The following is a 26,701-nucleotide window of genomic DNA, read 5'->3' as shown; positions in this document are numbered from 1 at the left end:
GTCATCCCTCCTCTTCCTCGGTTTTAATCTTGACGGGAACATAGACTTTGTCCATTACATGGATTTTTATATGGTTATTAAGAGTACTAGATTGACGGAATTGTTTTTTACAAACGGCACATTCAAAAGGTTTTTCACCTGCAAGGAAGCGAATAGAAAATACAGATTAGACAATTTCAAACAAGAGCTAGTGGAAAGGCTTTAAATTAAAATAAAAATTAAATTAAAAACTAATATGATATATATGTAATATAAAATCCTGTTCAAATTAATATTTAATAAAAACATGAGAATAAATTGCAATTTTATTAGGGCATTCTCTCATTTTTAAAATGTACTATAAAGCACCAGAGATGAATGATATGCCTGGATTATCTTTTAAAAATATTATCCAAAATGTTCAATATTTTATTGCCACGGTCAATATCCTTTATTCGCGCCACGCAATGTACTTTTCTTCTAATAACTGATTTTAAAAAGGGTTTGTTTTATTTTAAAAACAAATACAAACACAAGATTGGCAGAAGTCGTGCTCACTCAGAAAAAATACTTGAGTACTTCAGACAGTATTCGAATTAAAAATAGTGAAAGGCAAATACATTCCCTGTTATCTACTTAAAATTAACATCGGGTTTAAATTCAGAAGAATGAACAATTTAACTAACCTGTATGAATTTTCAAATGATTTGTTAGCGTACTCAATTGACGAAAATGTTTCGGGCAATAGGTACAATTAAACGGTTTCTCTCCGGTATGTATTTTCAAATGGTTTGTTAGTGTGGACGATTGACGAAATGTTTTATCACAAACATTGCATTTGTACGGTTTTTCTCCAGTGTGAATTTTCACATGATTGGTTAGTGTGCTCAGTTGCCGGAATCGCCGTTCGCAGACATTACACTGAAATGGCTTTTCCGGTGCCGGACCTCCAGCCGATACGGGCGTTGAACTGCCATTGTGGCCGTTGGTCAAGACGGTAGCATCGCGGGCAATAAAATGTTGTTCCGATAGTGCAGGACTGTGTGCAGCGGTGGCCACCAAATGAGCCAATGGATGTTGCTGCAGTATGGCATGATGGTGGGCCAAAGCACTGCCAGGTGCAGGTCCATTCCCACCGTTTTGATGTTCAGCTGCCGCAGCTTGAGCGGCTGCGGCCTGGGCCGCTGCCATGGCTGCTGCTTGGGCGGCCGCGTGTGCCTCAGCACTTACTCCTGCCAAATGCATAAATGGTATTGGAATTTCCGTTGGTGCAGCAGTCGTTGGACCCTGCTGATGATGATTGTTGTTGTGGGCACCGCCTCCACCACCGCCGGTTCCACTGCCGCCTCCGCTACCATTGCTGGATGTTCCATTTGTACTTTCATTGTTATTGTTATTATTGTTGTTGTTATTATTATGATTAGGCGACGATGATACAATTACAATTTCACAGTTTGGCATTGCCGCTGCCGCTGCTGCAGCAGCATGAGCATGTTGCAGACTTTTTATATGCATTCTAGGAATGCTGCGTTGTCTTTCTTCTCTTGCAGAAAAGTGTACAAAGAAGTATTACCTAATTACCAAAAAATTATTGAATAACTTTATGGTTGGTTGGTTGGTAAGTTGTTTTGTTGGTCTTCTAAAAATTACAGCTATCTGTTTCCGGTTTTGTGACTCGACCTATTCACTTTAGAAGCTCATAGGCCTGGTCGTTCATTTAGAAGTTAAGTGATGGATGCAGCTATCAGTTAATTGTTGGATTATTCTCTCCGTTTCACAGATTTTAGATATCAATTATCACGTTTTTCGGAAAATTTTGCCATCAATGTTGTTGTTTGTAGGACGGAGTTCATCAGTCCTGGCAACACTAGCAAATTGTATAGGAAAATGTCACCTGCAAATGAAAAGGAAATGGAAAATATATGATTATTTGTGTGAAAAAAGAACACTATATTTATTAATATACTAACTAAAAATCCGTTTTAGCTGATACACATTTTTGTAATAGATATATTAACAAAACTATTCTTGTCATATCTATATATTTAAATTATTACAAAAGATATGGTGACATAACATATTTGTCTACTACGAACGCCATCTATTGAATCAAAGTAACAATCAATTGTCCAATATAATAAGAATTATGTCATTTTCAGCTCTGATCAAATGTTCACAAAAGGTAATCATAACTTTATACCTTCATCATATTTATAAGACTTTAGGGAGTACAAACCAACCCACAAGTATTCTCTCTTTTGTTTTCATCTGCCGTAGTTTAGTATGAGAAACAGTCCCCAACCACTAGATACCTACTACTGAAAACAAGATTTTGGACATCACTGCTTTAGAGTTCCAAAGAATGACATGATTGTAGGCTGGTGCCATTGTACCGAAAAAAAATTGTATCTGATAACTCTACTCAGAAAAAATGAATGTGCAGACACTTATATCCCTATTGATTAGAATATTATAACCTTTTTACCAGAAAAAAGTACTTATCATTTGTCAAGGCTGTCACAGTTGTAACTACGTCCAGCTCATATAACTAGGTCCAGCCCATATAAGCCGAAATATGATCCTTACAATCTTCCATGAATTATATTATTCCATGAATTATTTATACTTTTATATGTACGATCAGTTGTATGATTATTTGGCAATGTTCACCGTGGATAAATTTGTATAATTTGGCCAAATCTTAGAAAATCCGGCGATATAAGCCAATTTCATACTTTCCAAAGCCGTGGCACATGATTAAACAGGACTACATCACACAGATCAGCCACATTGCTTACATTTATTGCTTGAGAGAACGAGGACGATTTAAATGCTAGTTTCTTTACATTTAAAAGAGTTTTTGATTCTTATATCAAAAGCAATTCAGGGATTGTTTTGAGGACGAATAGTTTTTCCTTTTTTGTTTTTATATTTCGCGCGACACAGAAAAATACCAAGAAAATACTTGTATGGTAGTCACTACTACACTAAAATACAACCATGCATTGTAAGAAAACACGTTTTTGTTGTTGCTCTCCCATAGATTTGATCGATCATAATTTCTCCCGCTCTTTTTCTCTTCGAATTTTGACACTTCGGTAAGTTACTCTACGTTTTTTTTTGTTCTCTTTGCTCTCACACAAATCACATTGGAAATTTATGCAAAGTCTTGAAAGAAATTTCTTTTAGAAATTTTTTGAAAAACCCATAATCAATAACAAACGTAGACGATATTAGGACGAATAGCACCTGTCGCTGTGCATATTTGTGTTTTATTTTTTATTTCCACTGTTTTCAAGCACAAACTTTGAGAGGTTAGAGAATTTCAAGGCAAAATCATGCAAGGAAAAAATATCAGCTGGCGCGACCATGTGTCTGGTTATAGCTGTTCGAGAAATTAGGCGATTAACGCGGTCTTTTTTATTAAGACGGTTGGTAAAAAGCGAGGGAACACATAGCCGGTTATGTTAGCAAATTGTTTTTGGTTTTAAAATGGAAAACACTGTCGTATACCTTAATGTAGAACACACTAATGGTGAATTGTAAGTTTTAAGATTTTCCGATTATGCCAACGTGTTTTGTTTTCTTTTTTCTTGTTACAGAGCCACTGCCACCAACCAAAGTTGAATTGTTTGTGCGCGAAGACTATGAAAAATAACTTTCACCTCCCTTTAGCCCCCTCTCAAAAACGACAAACACATTACTACCTCCTCCGCCGCTCCACACACCTTCATCTTTACCTCTTACCCAACGACATTCAATGTCTCTCTCACACCCCACAGCACTAACCAACCAACCACTTGACAAGTTTAACACGAGCCGATCGGATCGAGTTGGGCCGTGTTGATTTTTCGAAATGACTTTTTCGCTTCTTACGTGCGTTACATGTGTTCGCTCGCTCGTTAATTTACGTATGTATATTTTTGTCAAAAAGAGGAACAGATTGTCAATACACAGATTACACAGAGGAAAGCGAGCAACTTGCAGGCTGCCTTAAAATGAATGGACGGAACGACTGGCAGACTGTTGCCTGCCAGCTAAAATAATGGCCACAATTTAAGCAGTCCATCCAGCCAGCCATCCATCCTAAACTATGTCGTGTGTCTTTTTCTCTTATAACACGGCGAAAGTTTCTCTATTGAGCTCAGGGTCTGGGTGGCGAATAAATGATATTGGCAGATTTGGGATAAGCATTCGTGGAATGTTCTGTAAATGCAGTTTAAAGCACACTTTACTTGAATTGAATTTTCATTGAAGAAAACATGAATTTCCACTTTTTCGTCTCTCGCTTGTTATCTTCGCCTTTGAGTAGACGACTGACTTTGGTGCCTCTTATTTAACGGCACGGCACAGCAGCACAGACACCACACCGACACCATCGCACAATGCTTGTTTTGTTAGCAGCCAGCAGTCTCACTCAGTCTCTTCCGTGTTTTGTGAACCAGTTCATTTGTTCTGTTGATTATTTCCACAACACAAACATTGTTGTTTTTTTGAGGTTAGACCTTTTCATATTTCTATATGCGGATTTCAGACACGATATTTTGCGTTTGATTTGTCGCGGATTTCAATGAACACTTCTCATTTCGATTAATGGTCGGTCTACGAACATTACAACGATTACGTCTATAGAGTTGTCACGTCACACCCGTGCAAATATTTTCACTTTTTCTTTTCTTGAAAGCACACGCACGCACAAACGACACACCATAGCAGCAGCAGCTCAGTGCTCACTCGATTTTTCACTTATTGCCCGTTTCAACTTTGACCTACCTTACCTCTGTCTGCCTGCCAGTTGGCTTCGTTCGTTTTTTTGTGTAATGTGGCGAGGCAGTTCCACCAGTTTTCCTTCCCTGTTTTGAATGTGTAGTTGAATTGAGGCGAAAACCTTTCGAAACTCGTTATGAATCAAAGGAATTTCGGTGTGTGCTTTCCTAAATTTCAATGCATTTTTTCAGGCAATTGGTTCTTCATTCAAACACCTTTATTCCCGTCGTCGTCGTCAACGTTTCTCTTTTCACATTCCTTTCTCTTTCCTTGCAGTGTGCAGCAACGCAATCCTTTCAACGTTCAAAGCTTTGCTTTTATGGTTTCCAATCAGTCACCTTTTTCAGAAATGTTTCAATGTTAACATAAAAACTTAATTGTATATCAAAAGTATTGTTTTGATTTAAACTAAACTTCTTTTAAATTGTTGAGGTCGGTCGGTTAGGAAAAAAGTGTATTTGCTTTTTTCTTGATGTTACAATTCAGTTCAGACCCGTTTTGACAGTTCAGCGGTAGCTGTGTTCAATATGTCTGTTGTGATGTAAAAAATAGTAGTGTAAGATGAAGGGAGGGTACCTATTTCAGAGTGATTGAATGTGAGTTGGAATTATCAATTCACATTGGCTGCTCAATTTAATGCTAGGGAGATTCGCATTTTCAAAATTATCAATTGAGTGCTTGCTTCATCTTTGACCGCGTTACTTAAAATTCAACGAAGCGTTAACGTACAAATATGCAACTTTCGTACTACGGTAAAATGTTTGTACATCCGTAATACCCAAATATGCCAGGTCCACATCTTAAAATCTACCTAATGATGACGCTTTAAGAATTGATGAATGTAAAAGTTTTTACTACGATAACCGATTCTCCCTCAATGACACCGGAGAAAATTGCAAAACTAGTAGAATCTCGCAGGTTCAGGAACAGACCAACTAACTTTTTTTGTTTTGGAGCGTTACCTAAAATTCGACGTAGCGTACACAAATATTCAACTTCCTCACTATTGAAAAATATTTTTTACGTCCGTATAAGGAAATAAAATAGTTTTTTCTCATTTGCTCTAACTCATTTTTTGTTGAGTTACCAAAAAATATCTATAAAATTAAAACTCAAAATTATGTATAAAAAATTTAAATCAAAGTTTGACGGCACTGTTGCCATGGATAGGATTCTGCGAATTCTTTATTTTGGTCGCTGACTTTAAGGCCCTATCAGTTGTAATGTTATTTACATATGTAATGTCAAATTTCCACATGTAGAAATTGCACATATCGTGTGAAGCATAGACGACACTTCAGTTGTGGAATACATAAAACATAAAAATATAAAACTCAATTAAAAGTGTTGTTTTTTTTTGTTGTGTAAAAATTTAAAAAAAAATAAATTATCGGTGACAATTTATCATGTGTTAGTTATATATTTCTTTAAAATACAACATCTAGTGTGATATACACATGGAAAATAAAAGTGACAGCACATATGTAAAACCCATGGTAGAATTAAGAAGGAAAATGCAATCATATGTCTACAAACTTTTCAAACTTATTCATTTGACAACATCTTATTGTCAACTTTTATATTTAGAAATCCGTGGTATGCACACAATTGAGAGATAGGAACCAGTTACATATGCCTTGTAGTTTGGAAGTTAATTGACAGAAAATGCAGAACTGGGAATGCTTATTTGAAATGACTTTACCTTCTTACTTTTACCGTGGTAAAACCCATTTCGTCTGATCATATTTTTGATATAAAATCCAGGCACTTCAATCATCTTTTGCTTTATTTAAGTCATTTCAAAAATGAGGAAAAAATGTGAAATAAATGCAAACAACTTGTTGATATAATTTTGAATAATTCTGACAGGAAGTGGGCATAGCTTCAGAGCTGTATTTCTGTAGTTTTACGAAGCTGTTCTACCTCTTTGTTGTACCATGCTTAAAACACTTTGTTTAAACCTTCAATTCTCAAAATTTAGCAATTTATTTAATTCAAGAATACTATGAGCGATTTTATTTACAAAAGAAGGTATAAGTAAGAATATACGGCCACACTCTGGATCATGGTAAAATTAAGAAGGTTAAGTCAAATTTCAAATAAGCATTCCCATCTTTACATATTCAGTAATTAACCTTGTAAAATTTCAATGCAGAAAGCAGGTTGCCATCTCTGACTTGTGTATGTACAATGGATTTATAACAATTCATTTTGACAATGAGATGTTGTCAAAGAACAATTTTAAAAAATTGGACCATATGATTGCGTGACATCATATTTTTAATTCTACCATGCTCTGGGTCTCGATTCTTGTTCTATGAAAATGTGAAATGAAAACTTTTACAGAGGAAAGAAATGTCAAATGAAAAATATTATGAAGGAAATATTTTTCATTTCATATATTCATAGAACAAGAATTCATCCCAAAAGAAATGTTAAAAAAAAGAGTAGAGTAATTTTTTAAATTAAAAATGTTGATAACTGTGTACTTTTTCCACAAATGTGTAATATTTTTATCCTACGCGTGTAATATGAAGTTTCTGTCAACCTGCCATGGCAGAAGAATACAGGTAGATGCATCAACGCTTGGGAGCATTGATATGTCAAAAAATTTAAATGTTTTTTTCAAATATAAGTAGATCTTTATATGTTTTCTTATACTACGTCATTCGGAGGCTATTATAATTCGCGTTTTTCAACAATTTTTACAAATTTAAATAATTTTTCATTCAACATTTTCAATTCCAAAATTGGTTTGACAGTTCATTGTACCAACAGCTGTGTCGATGCGTCTACCTATTACTTCTACCATGCAACCTGCCTATTCCATTATAAAAAAATATCTGACATCTTTCTTCATTCGCAAGTCTCCCTCTCTCAATGTTATATTTCTCCAAAAAGATAAAAAGATATCAAATAAGAAAGCATTACAGAGAAAGAAGAAGCAAATTATTGTTTACAACCGAACAGCTGTTCCGGCATGTTGCCTTTTCCATTTGTACGTATTCGTTGTGTTGCCTCTTCCCTCTATTCGTTGTTGCAAATCGGAGTATGGTAACCCTGTTTGTTTGTTTCTTGTTTTGTTTTGCCCGGTGGAAAGATTGATTTTTGTGTTTTCTACATATTTATTAAATTTTTATATAGCATCGCGTAAAAATAATCCATCAAAAGTGAAGTGAAACCATTGAGAAATAAGATTATTCAATTTAAGTTCGAACTACCCGGGAAAAACTTACAGGTAAATGGATTTATTTATCAACTTGCCCTCGTGTTTGGTTTGCGACCTTTGCAAAATTTTTATTAATGTTCTCTGATTTATAAATAAACAAATGCAACATATTTGGTATTACTCTTTGAACTAGAAAATAACATAATTATAATATTGTGCAAACTTTTGAGCCATTCTCGGGCCGAGCATTCACAGGCTGTAGGGCCAATTCATCTTCCACGGAATATCTGGGTGGTTGATCTGAAAGGAAAACAATAAACAACAGGTAAATGGATTGTATTGAGAATATGAGAAGAGGTGATTCCAAGTTAACATTACGTCCTATGAAACTGTCTAATTTTGGGTTGTAGCAGCCAACAGATATTGCCAAAGATGGAAGTAACATTCCTTGACCGAGCAGAACTCAGTTTGTACCATATAAAGGATCTGTGTGGTGATATTTTATGTTTCCCAACACTATTTGATTTGATTTGTTTTAAAGTTTGTTATAACACCAATATAATGCTACATGCTCTGGAACCGAAAAGGGCATTAGCACAAATTGTAGCATTTTGGAATGGTAAGAGGGTCAGCTATAAGTTGACATCAATTTTCCTAATTCCCATAATGGCCCTTTTTCGAATTTTCGAGGGTTTTATAAAAATGTGGGGTTCACAAAATCGATAATTCAACCATGTAACCACTTGTTGGATAGATATTTTCATACAATACCTAAACGATACCCATATTGTCTATATCAGGTAAGTGGATTCGGGTCTTGGATCTGGACTTTCGGTTCAAAAATCTGGTGTCCCAGGCCCGTCCACCAAGTAAAAAGATGTCGTCGTTTTTGCAGTCTATCGTATTTATATATCAGTCACCCAAACCCTACTGATGACTTTTTTACTTTCAAAACCTTACCCAACATACCTTCAATTATTTGTACAGCCTTTTCATTGCGACACGACAAACTCTTCGACTTCTCTCGCATATCGTCTAGAAATTTGGAAAATTTACTTTTCTCTTCGACAGCAACCTCGGTGACAGCATCGCTCAAATGATGTTCTGTTGCCATACTGGCTCTTTCGACATCCTCTTGAAACGCCTTCTTACTACGCTCTATCATAGCATCTAATTCGGGATCATATGGAATTGTGCCTCCATTGTTTTCATCATTCTCAAATGGATTACTGCTCTCGAAGGGATTATTGTTTTCGAAGGGATTGCCAGACGAAGTGTGTGCCGAATTCACAGATGCTGTCGTTCTTTCATCGTCCTCTTGAGCACCACCAGGTGTGTTGGTAGATTGTGAGGTGGGATTGGTTTTACTGCCACCACTTTCTTTGGCACTTATCTCGGCCTGTAATTCATCGGCTACTGATTCTTGTATCTCAATTGCCGGTTTTTCAACATCCACTTTGTTTTTCTTCCCCTGGAGCAGGGAGCTTAAGCTATTCTTAGCGTCTTGTACTTCGTGAGAGATTTTCGATGTGACTGCCCCAACCGCATTGCGCGTATCATCGGCCATTTTACGTATGGCATTGCCCATGGAGTCCTTGGCTTCGCCGGTTGCTTTAGCTGCACTGCTTCCAACGCTTTCAATAGCTTGTCGAGCATCGTCTGTGGCCTTAGACACAGTTGTGCCGACATTCTCCATAGTTTGTTTTGCACCTTTGGCAGCCTTTTTTGCATTTTCACCAACAACATCAAAGGCACCTTTGGCTCCAGTAACCGCTTTCATGGCGGTTGTTTCTATACTCTCCTTGACATTTGCAGCCTTAGCATCGGCTGCATTAGCGACATTTTCCACCGAAGCTTTTGCCTCCGTCAAGGATTCTTCCACTTTATCCTCTATGACGGTGGACGTCTCTTTAATGGCATCCTCAGCTTCGACTTTAGTTACTTTGAATTTCTCTCCAACTTTATTTCCAATGGACAATGCTTTGTCCTTAACACTCTCCTCAACATCGGCTTTTGTTACTTTTACTTTTTCAATTTGTTCTTCAACTTCCTGCTCGGCATTTGCAATGAAACCTTGTGCCTGTCTTTTGATAATCGATTTTGTATCGTCCTCATCATCGTCTTCTGTCTCATCCAGAGAATCTTCTGATTCTCTTTCTTTTTTAACATTGGCCGTAACATCAATGCCGTTGTTAATGAAGCGGATTTCATTAATTGTCACTGTGTGATCCAGGGGATCTGTGGTCTCCCGTATTTCTACAGTTAGTTGTTCATCCTCTTCGGTGGGAGGAGTGGGCATTGAGAGCGTTACTCCCGGTTTTGTTGCTGAGGAGAATAAAAATTAAATTATTGTCGTTAACAAATTCAAATTCATTTTTACTTACCACTAACTGCCTCTGGTATATTTTCCAGGCTCTCCACCAATCTTGGTGATGTGTGATCGATATAATCTTCATCCATTGCTGCTTGATAGGATGTGTTTCGTATTGGTGTCCTTTCAATGGCTGTTTGTGGGGAACTGCCACCACTGGTTTCAGGAAACGGTGTCCGTGGCCGCACACTTTTCTTTGTTGAGCTGGTACTTTTTCGTGACTTTAAAGACTCTGTGGGCGATCTCCGTTGCAAAGAATTTTGGGACATTTGATCTACATTGTTATTATCACCTTCCTCGTGATCCACATTATTGTTTGTATCTGTGGTGTTCTGATCTGTTCCTTGTTCCTCCTCCATTGGTGTTTCGTGTACTGGAGTATTAGTTTTGGGTCTCTCCAAGGCTGGTTCCATCAATTGAATATTCTTTGGTGTTATGGTTGTTTCTTCCAAAATCGTATCTGGTTTCGTTTTTGCAGTATTTTTCATTCTCCCCATTAGTCCGCCCGTGGTATTGGCCATTATTGTACTTTGTGACAGTAATCGATGTTCAGCACCAGGACCCATTGTGGCTGCCAACGCCGAAGACCTGGGCACACCATGCACCAAAACATGCCGATCTCCCAAAGCCATATCCATGAGGCGTAAATTTTTAAATTTTGATATTTCTCTAAAGGTTTTCAAGTGATGACCACTTTCGGAGAATGTTGTGTAGAACTTATGGGCCCTTGTCAGTACTGCAAAGAATGAAGTACCTTTGAGCAATTTCCAAATTGGACCATTTTCCTCACTATCGTAATCGTAGAATCTTTGAAAGATAAGACTCTTGTTACGCAGCGATTCGTAACTGCGATATATGCTCCCGGTATTGGTGACAATGAAGATTTCACTGGCATGTGAGATATGTACGAATGTGATTTGTTCGTTGGGCGAGAGATTCTTTTGCAGCTCGGTAAAATTTGTGAAAACAAATTCATTGAGATGTCCAGTTAAATATAGATTCCCCTTTTCAGTTAGCACCAGCGTTGATGATGGTCCACAGGCAAATTGTTTGACGGGTGAATCCAAAACAATTTCATGAGGTTTAAGCAAAGGCTCTTCGGCGTTGCCCAGTTGGTTTGATTGATTTGAGCCCCAGCCAATGAGTCGTCCGAAAGCTGTGGGAATAATTTAGCGAAGATTGGTTAGTAAAATATTCAAACTTAAAATTTCAAACTTAGTTGAGAAACGCCACGGGAATTTCAATTGAGGACGATCATCACTAAGATTTCCTTCAAAGACTAAAAACCCGCTGAAGGTTCTTCTATTAAGGAAAAAAGTTGGTTTAGACTGGTCAGAATCGAAGATGAATTATATTATAATAGTAAATAGGATGTGTCGAATATATATTATTTTTGCTAAAGGGACCGAGTCACCGCATCGTGTTGTAACGCTGTGATATTAAGAAGAGAGAGTGATCCTAATGGCATTAAAAGAAACCAGTACACTGTGTTTGTCAACTTATGAACAATTTATTCAATGCTTTGTGATTCCGTTTGAAACATCCCTAAATATTGTAGATCCCATAAAGTAAATATATTTCTGATCAGCATACAATTCTAAGTCGATTTAGCGATGTAGGTCTGTCTGTCCGTCTTTCTGTTGAAATCACGATACAGCCCACAGTATTAAACGTAGAGCTTCAAATTTTGGCAGAACCATTTGTATTGTGTCTAGGATGGTTGGTTTTGAAATTGAGATATATCGGCCCACATGAGACATACCTGGTATAGCCCCCATGCTATACCTCCTGATATAGTGTGATTTGATGATTTTCTTCACATTTTCCACGCATTTGTAGTTAGGAATGGGTTCTAGCTTCGGTGGAGGTATTCGGTATTTTGATGATTTTTGCCACACATTTCTACGAATTTTTTCAAAAATTGGTATTTGTAGTTCGTAATGTGTTCTAGCTCCTGTGGCGGAACATAGTATGTATAGGTCAACGTTTTCGTATAGCCCCCGCATAATTGTTGCACCGGATATTCAGTATTTTTATGATTTTTGCCACATTTTCCCATTGATTTGTCTACAAATTGGTATTTGTAATTCATAATGGGTTCTAGCCCCCTGGCAAAACATTAAATATTTTGGTCAACGTTTTCCTATAGCGCATATTCAATGGTACCCATCGATATTGTGATAATCGTAGTCACATTTACCCATTATATCGTTTCAAAGTTGGCATTTAAGAAGATTTGGTAGATGACAATCCTTGAAATATACAATTGTCTATAGAGGTTCCCTTTTGGTATGACCGCCATATAACGGCCTCACCCACATTATGTTTTTTTTTTTCAAAAGTTTAATAGCATTTTTAAAAATGGTCTTACAGGTTTTTGTAGTTCAAACACGTTTGAATTCCGATATGTTTATATAAAAATGTTTTCTTATCCAATGGGAATAAAAAACTCGGCAAGGCCGAATTTAATATTTATACCCTACAACACTATGTGTTGGGGGTATTATAAGTTTGATTGGGCCAGAATTTATGTAACACCTCGAAATATTGGTTTCCCACATAGGAAAGTATATATGGATCTTCCTAGCTCGCCGAGCTGAGTCGATCTAGCTATGTATGTCCGTCCGTCCGTCTGTCCGTCTGTCCATGTTAATTTGTAATCACTCTACAGGTCGCAATTATGGTCCGATCTTCACGAAATTTAGAATGTAGGTGGGGCTTGGACCAGAATAGAACCCTATTTCTTTTGGAGATGATCGCCAAATGTTTAGGGGTTGAAATGGACCAAATACTGAAAAAATTTCGGATTTTGCAGTAGCTATACAGGTCGCAATTATAGACCAATCGACGCGGAATTTCGCATGTGGCTAGAGTTTAGGGCAGGGAAGAAGCCTACCAATTTGGGTGGTCATCGGATAATATTTAGCGGGTAAAATAGACCATATCTTTTGTGTTGAAAAAACTCAAAATTTTTCATTAAACCGCGAATATTTTAAATCCCGGCGAAATCACAAAGCCATGACAAGGTTACTTCTGATCTTTACACTGATGTTAACATCCATCAAATCAGATATATAGCAAAATATGTGCGATATATATGTCTATCAAAGAAGATATGCTTGAAAGATCTCTTATATGTCGAGAACGGCTGAAGTGATTTCGACAGTTCTCATTAATTCAGAATGGCCTCTTGGCAGGAAAGAAAAAACGTCTAAAAAATCGCATAAAAATATCTCTCGAAAGATCAAAATATTGATTTTGTAAAATTTTCTCATATTTTTTTCAATTTTGTCATATTTTTGGCATATTTTCATTTTGAATTAAACATTTGGTAATATTTCTACAGCTAACAAAACTAAGTAGTTGAGATATCAGGATATCATATACAGATCGCATTTATGGACCGATCCTTACGAAATTTTGCATGGGGATAAAATGAGGGTCAGAATAGAAGCCTACTCTTTTTGGAGATGATCGCCATATATTTAGGGGTTGAAATGGACCAAAAAACTGCAAAATTGTCGGCAGGTCGTAATTATCGCCCGATCCTCACTCACATTTGAATGGGGGTTACCGCACATTGCAAAAGCCAAGCAGTTTCTAATGGCCATCCAAAAATATTCAATGTGTGATATAGTTTGCCAACTTTTGTAGACAAAATACGAAAATGTCCATTCCAGAGACTTTTTGGAGAATTCACAAATACAGGAAAGACGCACTTCTGACTATTTCGTTGAAGAATATAGTGAAATGTCTGTATCTCATATAGATGCGCTTCAGACAAAAACCAATAGTAAATGTTAATCTTTTGTCACGTCTGAGAGATTATAGGTCTTTGGGAAATATTGGTTCCAGATCTAGGAAGACCATTTACGTGCAACATCTACCAATAAATTGGAAATGAGCAAATTAGTTTAAGTTGCTATTATTCGAAAATTAGAGAACGAAACCTGACGAAACCTGGTTTTCTTTTATTACTTGCCACAATATCTTGTGAAATTTATTCGAGTTTCTCGCCTATATAAACTGTATCGTTTATTATAGTGTTGTAGGGTATTCAACGGTCGGCCCCGCTCGACTGTAGCCTTTGCTTACTTGTTTTTAATTGTTTTTACAAAAACCTTAGATTAATACATCTGCGAAGGGCCTATGGAACAGTTTTTATCTGCAAACGTAAGAACAACAATCATCGTTCTACAAGATTAAAGGGACTAAAAAGGTACGAACCAATATGTTTATTTTCTCTGAGAGGAGAAATTGCAATGTAACGCACATGTTAGGTCAAGGGACGTGTACCGTACCTCAACCTAACCTAAAAAAACTTTAAACAGTAGATGAAGAAAATGAATTTTTCTAACTTTCAACTTAAATAATATGAAATATTAACTATACTGCTAAATACTTATTTTCAAACAAGGACACGCAATATCTTCATAGCTTATGAAATATATGTATGTACAACAACTACTTCCTACATTTCCATCGCTGGTGCCTTAATGCCCTTTTCATATCTGACTAACAGTTTTATTTTGTCTAAACGTCCTTTCAACTATTTTTGCATGTCATAAATAATCAATATTCGCATTTTGTGTAACGAGGAACAACAGGTCGGATTGTTATTTATATGGACATTTCATGTACAAGCCTCAGGTGAAACAATGAACTATAAACCTAGTGAATGATGGCTGGCTAAATAACTACAAAATGGCCAACAAACACATAAAATTCAATTCCGCCAACTTAAAACTCAACAACAACAATAACAACAAGTGAACTTACATGTCAATACCACAAAATGTTCATTTCCGGCTAGAACATTTACAAAACTCTCGGCCTCTTCATTGTTAGACAAACAGTCATCGAACTCTTCCAAACGAAAGGGTTTACGTATAATTTCACATGGCTCTCCATTGACTGTGGTTTCCGTAAAATTTGACGAGACCGGACTTTCGCTGTTGAATATATTACGACCCGTAAAGAATAGTTCATTGGAATCTGAAATGAAATGAAAAAATATTTTGAAATAATAATTTCCATAATTGCTTACGCTAGACGCGCTACTTACATGTCAGTATCACCGACCAATCACTACCAAAGCCTATATCGGCAATTTTTAAACCCAATGTCTTTAGAGACTTAACACAGGTAGGCTTAATAATAATGTCTACATTATTATTGCTGGTGTTGTTATTCGTGTTGTTGGCATTGGATGTGTGGCCACCGATACCAAGTTGGCCATAGTGATTTTCACCCCATACAAATAAACGTCCTGATTCTAATAAATGGAAAAGAACAAATATAATTGAATAAGGGATTGTATATCAAAGGATGTGTGTTGCTGGTAAATATGGATAATCGTAAAACATATTTTATAATGTGTACTAGTTGGCACGCAAAATATTACGTGGGACATTGGATGTGTGTTGGATTATCGCTATGTGAGTAGGTCTTTTAAATTAAGAAATTTTAGTCGATTCAATTTTTCTTTCAAAAAAATAAAATGATTCAATAAGGGTTGTATATCAAAGGATGTGTGTTGCTGGTAAATATGGACAATCGTAAAACATATTTTATAATGTATAGTTGTTGACACGTAAAATATAAGGTATGCCATTGGATGTGTGTTAGATTATCACTATAGGAGTAGGTGTTTCTAATGAAAACAAGCAACTCTAATCCACTTTTCCTTCAAAAAAGGAAAATAAAATTTTCCTTTTTCCTTACCGTTCTATTATTGCATTCATATCACCATACCTTCTGATTGAAGGTGTTAAAGTTGTTTTCAAAAGGAGTAAGTTGTAAATTGTTTCTTAGAAGTTCAACGAGAAGAGCAATTTCTTAATATAAAATTAAACTTTAATTATACTTTCAAATGATAAACCCATCACATTTTAAGTATTTTTAAGGTTTTTATGCCCTTAGCCATATGGATAGAGAGGGTATAACTCTATAACTCTCGAAGGGAGTATCCGAATTGGTGCAAACTTAATACATCGTATTATTATTATAAATCTTCGATCGAGTTCGGACATGGGCAATATCGTTCCACTCTTGCTAGCACATCACCCATAAAAGGTCGAAATTTTCAAAAAAATATTTTACTGCACAAAATGAGAAAGGATTATCTGATTTTGCTCCAACTATCCAACAAATCCTAATATTTGCATCAGTGCTAGCTCAGGTGTGAAAATGGACAATATTGGTCCACACCATCCACTCCATAAGATCTCTTATAAAATGTGATGTAAGAATCCGATTGTCTTCAAATTGCACACATTACAATATTTTTATTTACCCAAGGTCTGGCGTAAAGATGGAATGTATCGGTTTACCTCCCACACACACCTTGAACCGGTACCTCCCTCACAAAGGTTCAAAATTTTGATTATCCAAAAAATTTGAAATTTACATCCGATTTCATTCACTTCATTGGCACATCTCAATATTTCTATCGACAAAAGATCTGTTATAAAGATGGCAGAGATCGGGCCCTTTCTTCTGGTACCTCCCCCACAAAGGGTCAAAGTTTTGAATACACAAAACGATCATACAATCCGAAATAAGCACCCTGTTCTCTTCATATTTCACACATGTCATTATTTCTACTAACACCGATGCTGCTGTAAAGATGGGACATATTGATCTACTCCTTCTGGTGCCTCCCCCACAAAGGGTCAACATTTTAAATGTCCATAAAGTTATAAAACGCGAAATTAACATCCGATTCCATTCAGACTTGGCACATCTAAATATTTCTTTCAACACAAGATCTGTTTTAAAGATGGTAGAGATCGGACCCTTCCTTATGGATCTTCCCCCACAAAGGGTCAAAATTTTGAATAACCGAAAAGATCATAAAATCCGAAATAAGCATCCAGTTCTCTACAATTTTCACACATAACATTATTTTTACTAAAACAAGATCTGCTGTAAAAATGGGATATAGCGGCGACCTCCTTCTGGTACTTCCCCACAAAAGGTTCAAAATTATGAAAACAAAAGGGTCAACAAAAACGCGAAATAAGCATCCAAATCTCTTCAAATTTCAAATGTTGCTAACGAAAAATCAGCTGTAAAATTGCAAAATCGATACATTGAAGGTCTCGCCAAATGGATTATTGGTCAATAATCAGTATAACAAGGTCTTTTATAAATTTGGCTTCAATAAGTATAAATGGAAGTCTTAAGCTAACTTCAATCCGTGCATGAAGAGAGTAAATGGATGGGATAGATTTTGTAAGATATAATTTAAAGACCCAATCTTCACCAAGGGATGATTGGAAAATAGCCAACTTTGTACAAGAGAATCTTTACAATTTTTGGGCATTATGATGGTAATGAAAACCTTATAGGGGTCATCTGGGCCACTTTCTAATCTGAAAAAGAAACGTACACCAATAAGTGGAGAAGTAAATGTCTTTTTGCAATGAACAGCTGATAGAGACCATCTGAATAACCTCCTAAGCTGAAAAAGTAACAACAATAAGTGGAGAGGTAAATTCCTTTTTGTGTTCTACCCCAAGAACTCCCTTCCGAGTCATTCCATGACGGGTCACATAACTGCTACCGAGAAACCTAATGTGCTATACAGCTATGGTCAAAATTAACTCATTCCGAAGAATGGGCCTCTGATCCTGTCGAATACATCCGGGCGAGCAAGGCATTCATGGGTCAATATGGGTAAACCCATGAATGCCTTGCCTCTCCCACTAGTATGTAACCATTCAGTTGAATATTTTTTCAATTTCCCGATGCCTGGAGTCAATTTGCATTCCTACATCACAGTTTAGATTTGTTCGAATTGGTCACTTTTGGCACGAATTATGGCCTTCAAACGGTCAATGAAACTGTCACACGCTGCCCGAATGTTGCTCTGCGGTATTTTGGCCCATTCCCGGCGAAGTGCCAACCTTGCTTTGCACCGTAAATTTCAATATTTTTTGAAGATGATTGAATTTCTGGTTACATGACCATCTTCTTCAATACCAAACGTAGAATATAGGGGCTACGGGAGCTTAACTACAAGACAGCGTCTGTAAAGCTACAATTCGACCAACCTCTCCGAGAAAGGACCTTGTTAGCAGCATCGTTAGATCCGTGATTGTATAAGTAAACAATCAAGTAACCTCAGGGGGAATTAAGCAGTTTGTGAAGCTCTTTCGTCTAGGTTGATTTTAAAGTCTTTTGCGTAAAGATAGCCAGTCAAGTCAGTAATCGCATGACGAAGATCATTCTTCATTTAGTCTTTCCACTATTAAGAGGCAAAATATACTTTTCCACTGTCATCACATTTGGAAGTTACAAATCTTACTTCGCAGTAGTGGTTAGATTAAATATCGAATTGCATAACATTTGGAGTTAAACGGTTAAAATTTTAAGTCCGAAATAAAACTCCGACATTTTTTTGTCTGCCATAAATACCATTGTCATAAGTATGTTATCCATTGAAATTGAACTACGAATGTTAGAAATTAGAAACAGATCGGAACTTATGAGAAGATTTACCATTTGCGGGGACTTTCCAGTACGTTTTAAAAGTTAGTCTTTTCCCAAAAGGAGGGGGATCTTACCGAAGATGGGGACAGAAAATTTTTTAGATTAATTATAAATTTGTTTAAAATATTGCAGGCAGATATGAAGGTCATTATTAAAGTAGTTTAACATCTTTCTCTTTTCCTCCTGGAGTATTTATAATTAAATTAATATAAATAATTAATTTTGCTTTAGAGTTGAACAAATATAAATTAACAAATAAACACATATGTGTATACGAAAGCTTTTCCAAATATCCTGAAATTTCTTCCAAACATTATATAATAAGGCCAGTAAAATCATTAAAGTTAGTCCTCATAAAATTAAAATCTTTCTTAACTAATGAAAGGCCTCAGTAATGATCATTTTAAGGTGTAAATTAATATTCAACATCGAGGTATATAAATTGTCTCTATAATGAAATAATTGAATTTGATTTACACCCCAACAACAATCAAAACTACATAAATTCAAAATCCCCACGTTTATATTGCCCGCTGAAATTTGATGGTTATTTATACCACTAAAGCCAACAACCCTTACTCGACTTGCCTCGATTTTGGTTTCCAAATAATTACCCATGTCCTTGACAAAATATTTGTCATTCCGTAGAAATATATTTCATTTGCTGCTACTGTTGTTGTTGTTATTGGTAAGTTTTGTGTACGCAGGAATTGATTAAAATCTAGTGACCGTCATTTACAAATAAATGATGTCCAGCCATTAGATTGTCGTTTGGTTTTCGTTCTTTTTTTATGTAAAACTAACAAAACTCTGGTGACCTGACCTCAAAAGAAACACCAAAATCAAAAAATCGTTTTCATTGTTCGAAATTTCCAACAAAACCGACCGCCTAGGTGCCTGGTGACCGACCACCACTTAATTTCTATATTCCGGCATGAATTCACGTTCACAAAGTTTGGGTAATAATGCCGTTAGAAGCAATGTTATCCTTTTATGCCGACTACTTAAATAACACTTAAACTTGTTGTTATTGTTGTTGTTTTGAGAACAAATTTTGTACGTCTTGTGACCATTAAAAGCGTCATTCGATGAGTGTTGGTGCCGGTTTGTTCTTCTTCTCTTTGTCCTTCTTTGTTTACGAGTTTCAGTTTCTTTCAACTGCAACTTGGGGTAAGGCGCAAAACGTGATTGGATTAATCAAAAGTGAAAGTTCTTGCAATTGACGTGAAGTTGAGTGCTCAAAACGGCTGAAGAAGAGGAAATAATTGCCGGTAACATGCAACGTAAACACTCGCATTTCTTCCTTTTACACGTACCGCGCTCTTTCGAATGCATCGGCTTAACGAGCGCAAGAAATGGCGTCTAAGAAAAATTTTCATAGACATTTTTTGTTTAATATTTAATATTAAAAATATAATACTAGGTCATCATTTTGACACGAGAGAATGACATTAAAATAGGAGAAAGTCTTTGAATACAAATCTTAGGGACAATTTCCTTTAAAAAAACGTGTCCCCACAAATCTGTAAAATATTAATGGGACCAAAAATTAGATGGAAAAAATTGGAAAAATTAATTTTTGAAAATGTTTGAATAAAGTTAAAATCTTTTTCCAAATTTTTTATTGATGTAGCATACATTCGTAGATTTTTAGAAAATATATTTTTAGAGCAATAATCGTAAATTTTGAAAATAATTTTCCAAGGATCAACACAGCAATAACTAAGAAAAGTAAATTTTTTCAAGAATAAACGGCGTCGCATTCATCTCAAGCTTCAGTCTTGGATTTCCGAAAAAAATCAAGGAATCAAAATTGTTTTTTAATACTTTTTTTTAAACCAAATAAATCGCAAAATGTGGATTCTTACGAATAGTTTTTTGGACGACCATCAGGGTCATAAAAAGTAGAGGACAAAAGAAGATTTTTTGTGCCTTTTTAAAAATATTTTTTTTGGAAGGACCAAATAGTTTTTTTTTTTGGGACAAAGAGATGATTCTGAAAATATTTGTTGAAGGACTATTAGGACGAAAATACTAAAACTTTTTTAAGGTACTGTTAGAATATTATTTAAACATTCTTTAATATATTTATTGAAGTATTATGAGACCATTATTTTTGGGTTTAATTAGGAGCAGGATTATTAGGACATTTTATGAACTTTAATTTTTTTAAGGACTATTAGCATATTATTCGTTGATTTAAAAAAGGCATTAGGTCCTTAAAAAATAAAGGAACTATCGTGGAAAGCCTACGTCTTTGGTAGATTTGATATAAAGGGTATTTTTTTTGTCCTTAAGGAGAAATTTTCAAAAAACAAAAAAAAAAAAAAAAAAACATAAACATTTCGCCCAGTATCTCACGAATAAATGCTTAAAAGTTTTCTTTTAATGCATCAATTGAAGCGGGCTCGTCTGTGTGAGATTTACTATAGTCCCACAAATAATAGTCTAACCGGTCCCGAAACCGAAATAATATGTTCTCGGTGAAATCCCGAGCTATGCAAATCACGCTCTTTAATTTCGGGTAAAAAAAATCAAGTCACGGTTATGTTACGATTCGCAGCATCATTGAAGAAGTATGGTCCAATGATGCCAGCAGTCCATAAACCGCATAAAACTGGGATTTTTTCTGATTCATTATTAGCTTTTGAATTTTTTTGGCTGATCTTCGTTCCAAAATCGACAATATTGCTTATTTACGTACCCATTTTGCTTATTTACATACCCATTGAGACAAAAATTAGCTTCTCTGAAATTTCTAATAAATTCAATGATCTGCAAGCCTTGTTTGATGGGTTAAATTATAGATTGAAGTGAAGATTTTTGACTGTTGAAAAAAACGAGACTTGCGTGAGCTATTTGTGTTGCCAAAAAATGATAGATAAAAAATCACCCTTTATACAATTTCGACTTAAATTATATGTCGACGACAGTTTTCTTATAACCAATATCTCGGGAGTGTATAATTACTCGGAATTACAATATTACTTATACGCCCCCATGTACTAAAAATATATTTTACCTGCCCCGCTCATAAGCGTGTGCTCTGGCACATCAGTCCGGAAAAAGAGAACATTTAAAAGAAAACAAAAATCATATTTTCCTTCATATTGAAAATTTGAATTTTGCCAATAATTATCAATAAAGCAATTAAGTAAAAATTATGTAAAAAGCGTTTGGATACTGACTTGTTGATGATTTAAAAATGTTAATAGAAATTGGACGCGTGAGCGAAATCTTGTTCTCGAGTTGCTTTGTTTTTACTCTTAAAGAGCTTTGTGATCAAATTAATAATCAGGGTAAGGTGACATTTGTTAGGAAAAATAGTGCTTTTAATAATTTAGTACCCCAAATGGAGACATCAACACCTTCAATATATCATCAAGAATTGTGACCGCAAGGACTTTTACTGCTCAGTGGCCCGGTTCCTTTTTAGAATAGTTCCATACCTAGGAGAATCGTCAATTTCTCCAAACTGAAATGTTTAAACAATATGAAATTAAAATTAAACAATTGCTTAAGTCTGTAGTGTTCCCCCATTGGCCTAACTCGTATTGCTCTCTATTACAGAGAGCAATGTTTTCAAAACGAAACAGCCAATACCAATATCATGATTTCCTACATGTGAAGGGAATGATCAATTGGCTTATTAGCTTTTTGGTATGAAGACTTTGGTTAAAAGCATGCTCTATAAGTGTCGAGCATTTACAAGTGAATGAGAATAACACTCACTTTTTGCCTCTCCAAAAAATCATCATAACAAAATATTGCAAAACCCATCAGCCCATTTTCAACTAAGAACTCACCGAGTTATATTAAACTTCCAAGGACGAACCCTTTTAAATTGGTGTTTATATCTTCTCCCCATGTCATATTTTTTGAACAGCAAATGTATAAAACCTGACCCAATAGAATAGAAATAAATATGTATTATGGTGTAGGACATCATATGGCCGACCTAGTCCGAATTTTTTCCTCTGCTTACTGGTACCAATTTAATCTCAATGAAAAATCAGTAAAACTAGAGGTGGAAACATTCAAACTATCCGAAATCGGGACGTAATATAGACCATATAACTTAAGTCGACTGCGAAGTCTGCGTTGTTCAATTTCAAATTCGTTCATTATACACTTCCACCTCGAAAAGGAGGGTATATTAACTTTGTCATTCCGTTTGTAACATCTCTAAATATTCGTCGTAGACCCCATAAAGTAAATTCGAGCCGAGTCACCATAAAAAACTAAGTCGATTTAACGATGTCCTTCTGCCTGTCTGTTTAAATCGCGATACAGCACACATTATTTGACGTAGAGCTTTTACAACTGGGTTCTAGCTCCGGTTGCGGAACATAGTACATATAGGTCAACAGTTTGGTATAGCCCCCATATAACGATACCTTCCGATATTCGGAAGATTTTCGTTACACTTTTTCACGGATTTGTCTAAAAATTGGTATTTGTAGGTCATAATAGATTCTAGCTCTAGCTTTAGCTCCGGTGGCGAAATATTGTATGTATAGGTCCACATTTTTGTATAGCCCCCATATAAAGGTACCTCCCGATATTCGGCATTTTGATTATTTTTGGCCCATTATTCAACGGAATTGTCTAAAAATTAGTATTTGTAGTTCGAACTGGGTTCTAGCTGCGGTGGCGGAACATAGGTCCACGTTTTGGTATAGTCCCTATGTAATGGTAACTCTCTATATTCGGTATTTTGAGCATTTTCGGCACATTTTTTCACGGATTTTTCTAAAATTTAGTATTTGTAGGTCACAATGGGTTCTTCACCCAAAGGTGGAGGGAATCATGGTACAATGAAGAGAAGGTAGGTCAACTTTGAAAAAATTGCAAGTATAGAGGTCTACCTGTTTGGCTTGTAATGTCAGAATTAGTATCAAAACAATAAAAAATCAAACAACTTGTTGCATTTATTTTGAATAAATGATTGAAAAACGCGATAACTGAATGAAAGGTCAAAACTTCTTTTCAAAATCATGTACTATATATCTCTAAAGGATTATTTCGCTACAAAAACTCTAGATTTTGTAGATGCTTACGTTGAAATAAACATTTTGAAAACACACGAATTTGAATATTTTCTGAACAATTTTTTGTTATTGAAAAGAAAACACATACATAAGCAAATAAAGATGACATATTAAGCCAAGAAAATAAAAAAATTGAAATCATATGGTAGTTCTGCCCTACCTTGAATTCATTGTACCATGGAGGGAATTACAAATTCGGGAATTCGGTTCGGGCGAACTTAATATTTTTTACTTGTTTTCAAAATAACTGTGGACTCCGCCGCCGCCCCCGCCATTACTATCACAGTAATCCCACACCAAGTGGGAACAACGAAGTTAAAAACAAACACCATTATTACCCTAAAATAATAAATAAATTTTATGATTATTTAAGTAACTGATTTAATTGACCCTTGGGATAGACTCTTCTAACCCACTTAACTTCCCATATTGTTGTTGTTGCTATTCAAATTTCATTCCCAGCGATAACTATTCAAATTGTCGGCATGCAAATGAATGCAACAACAACAAAAGTCCCATTCCTTGCTTCGTTCCCTAAGCTGACTAAGAAAAAATTCCCAACTTACAGCAAAACTGTTTATGGCTACCTTCTGTGTGGTGACACGCTATTGTGTTTTTTGTTGGTACTTCAAAAAAAGTTAAAGGCTAATATTTTTTACTTTAAGGCAAATGCAGGTCAAACTCCCCAAGGAATGTCTTGGACGGTCAATTTATATCAAAGACTAACAATAAACCATAAAGGCTACTACATACCGACACATATTATGTGTGTACTACATGCTAGAGTGGAAATAAAGTGTATGGAAATATGTGTGGTATAGGCATATATGTAAATGGAGGGATACATAAAATGTTACCCCTCTGGCTGGCAGGGAAAAACATAACTATCATGTCTGTAACCCAAATAAATGAAGATACTAGTGTTTATGTTTGTGTGTGTGTCTGTTTTTTTTTGGTGCTACAAATTACCACAAATCACTGCACTCTGATAGGGACCAGCTATGAGCCTTTTTATGGGATCATTTTTGATATAAAAATAACTTTGACTATTCTCGGCCAAATAGGATTTGCCCAAAGTGAAAATAGCTCCAGTGCTGGGAATATCCATTTTTTGATGGCAGCTATTGTGTTACAAAACGATTGATGATAATGGTGTTATTGTAGTTGTTTGTTTAACCGTTGCTGTTGTTTTTGTTGTTGCTGCCGTTGTTGTCGTTTAACCTTTTGACATTTTACGCAATAAGTTAAATTACTTCATCAAATATTAACTTCCAATGCATTGGTTTGAAAATTTCCATTTCACTTAATGTATTATTGTTGTTGTTGTTGTTTTTGTTTTACTTTTATTTTTAAATAATTTCCTATTCGCTAATGCACATTAAACACAACATCATATTAATTTTTAATTGCTTTAATTTATTTCTTTCATTTCAAAAAAGGCACTTTATCAGCTAATCCCAGTGAACCCGTTTGCCTTTTGTGGCGCCGAAATATTTATTTCTGTTACGCGTATCCAGGTGTCTGGTCAGTACAACGGCTACTCTCCAACTGTGGCCTGGTGGTCATTCTCTTCGATTTACCCCCATTTGGTTAGTTTATGTCCTGTTCGCTCGCTCGTTTGTCCTTTCGTTTAGTTTAGCCGCTGTCGTCTAGTCTATGCCTAAAAGTATGCTAAGTGTTAGTAGTTACTTGACCGTTAAGGGGTTTAGTACTAAAAGTTGTATTGCTGTCCACACACAAACGCCCGTTATATTGTGGCTCTCTTTCTCTTAATTTGTCCGGCTCGTCTCTCTCTCTTTCTTTGTAAGTACTAAATTCAAATAAATTTAATTTTTCGGTCTCTAAGTTTGAGTTGAATAAATAATTGTCCTCCTTTTTTGTCGCTTTGGTTGTTTGTGGAAATATTATGATTTCATTCGGAATTCGATAGGAATTATGTGTGACATCTATAATTACACATGGAATTATTTGGGAAATCTAGAGCAACTACATATGTAAATCAAATGACTAATACAACCTGTCAATAGTGTATTTATTTGGACAGTTGATGTTTGGGAGGAGAATGAAAACAAACACTCTGTGTTGACATCATTTCCAAATCTCACTCCTGAGAAATAAAACACAACCGCTCGTTTGGGTTGCTGGTTTAAATCTGATTTTATTTTCAAAAATATTATTCTTAACTGCTACAAAAACTGATCTAACTTAACCTATTCGCAGCCACACAATTGTCCTTATCTATTTTTAGATTTACAATGAACCATTGCGTAGCTGTTTGTCCCTTCATTCAAGTGGTCTTGGCTACCTACTGGCACATCGATAATTGTGTGTGTGTATGGGTCATGGACTTTATTATTTTACACATTACCATATGCGACAGCGCACAAGATCACTGAATTGTACACATGTGGTATTTTATGACCGCTGGGAAACTTATAATGTTTAAATATTTATTTTTAATTGTTAGATTTTCCCAGCGCCTCAACCGCACACAAAAGGATGTACAAAGTATTTTGTACATTCTCCCGGCCGGGTTTAATATGTATACATTTAGTTTTATTTTTTAAATCTGATTTTACCAAAGGGACAGTTAAAGGGACAGTTGATTTTTGTAAACAGTTAATACTTATAATAATGTAAGCCTTCTGCTAGGTAAACGGCTCCACTTTTTGATCCAGCTTCTTGGCAGCTAAGCATTTTGAGGAAGTCCTTTGAAAAATGTTGTTGTTGATCGGTGATTAAATTTCTTGAAGATTTTGTTGTTGTTGAGTTTTGTGGTTGGTGAGTTGATTTACTGCTATTACCACACTCGATGTTGATAAAGTTGTATGTAGTTAGTGTTGTATAGGTGTTGATTGTATCCGCCGC

At 35.7% G+C, this 26,701-nt stretch overlaps 3 protein-coding genes across 8 annotated transcripts in view; 1 reads left to right on the top strand and 2 right to left on the bottom strand.

Moving 5' to 3' along the window:
• Position 1: 1 nt before the first annotated feature.
• On the bottom strand, positions 2 to 5,265 carry LOC101897528 (adult enhancer factor 1). Of its 6 annotated transcripts, none has more exons than XM_005188661.4 (3): positions 4,753 to 5,265; positions 666 to 1,873; positions 2 to 138 (listed from the first exon to the last, which is right to left on the bottom strand). In XM_005188661.4, exons 2-3 carry the CDS (start codon positions 1,492 to 1,494, stop codon positions 2 to 4), a joined length of 966 nt encoding a protein of 321 aa, XP_005188718.2. In that variant the 5' UTR covers positions 1,495 to 1,873; positions 4,753 to 5,265. The 6 variants fall into 6 exon arrangements, with proteins under 6 accessions (XP_005188718.2, XP_011294624.1, XP_011294626.1 ...); XM_011296322.3 differs by having other exon boundaries at positions 4,758 to 5,265; XM_011296324.3 differs by lacking the exon at positions 4,753 to 5,265 and adding an exon at positions 3,720 to 4,110.
• Positions 5,266 to 7,792: 2,527 nt separating this feature from the next.
• LOC101897185 (myb-like protein X) overlaps positions 7,793 to 26,701 on the top strand; it is a 45,393-nt gene continuing 26,484 nt past the window's right edge. Inside the window, exon 1 of the mRNA XM_059130413.1 lies at positions 7,793 to 7,984. The gene's annotated coding sequence lies outside the window, so the exon portion shown is untranslated. The remainder of the gene's footprint in view (positions 7,985 to 26,701) is intronic.
• LOC101897871 (X-linked retinitis pigmentosa GTPase regulator) lies at positions 7,994 to 25,431 on the bottom strand. Its single transcript, XM_020038616.2, has 6 exons — positions 24,803 to 25,431; positions 15,352 to 15,561; positions 15,066 to 15,281; positions 10,300 to 11,442; positions 8,885 to 10,240; positions 7,994 to 8,215 (listed from the first exon to the last, which is right to left on the bottom strand). The coding sequence occupies exons 1-6, from the start codon at positions 24,939 to 24,941 to the stop codon at positions 8,121 to 8,123; spliced, it is 3,159 nt and encodes a 1,052-aa protein (XP_019894175.2). The 5' UTR covers positions 24,942 to 25,431; the 3' UTR covers positions 7,994 to 8,120.

The sequence above is a fragment of the Musca domestica genome, unplaced genomic scaffold, assembly GCF_030504385.1.
Source record: "Musca domestica strain aabys unplaced genomic scaffold, Musca_domestica.polishedcontigs.V.1.1 74, whole genome shotgun sequence".
NCBI lineage: Eukaryota > Metazoa > Arthropoda > Insecta > Diptera > Muscidae > Musca > Musca domestica.
Note: the sequence above shows the minus strand (reverse complement) of the source record. Positions and strands in the feature narration are given on the sequence as shown.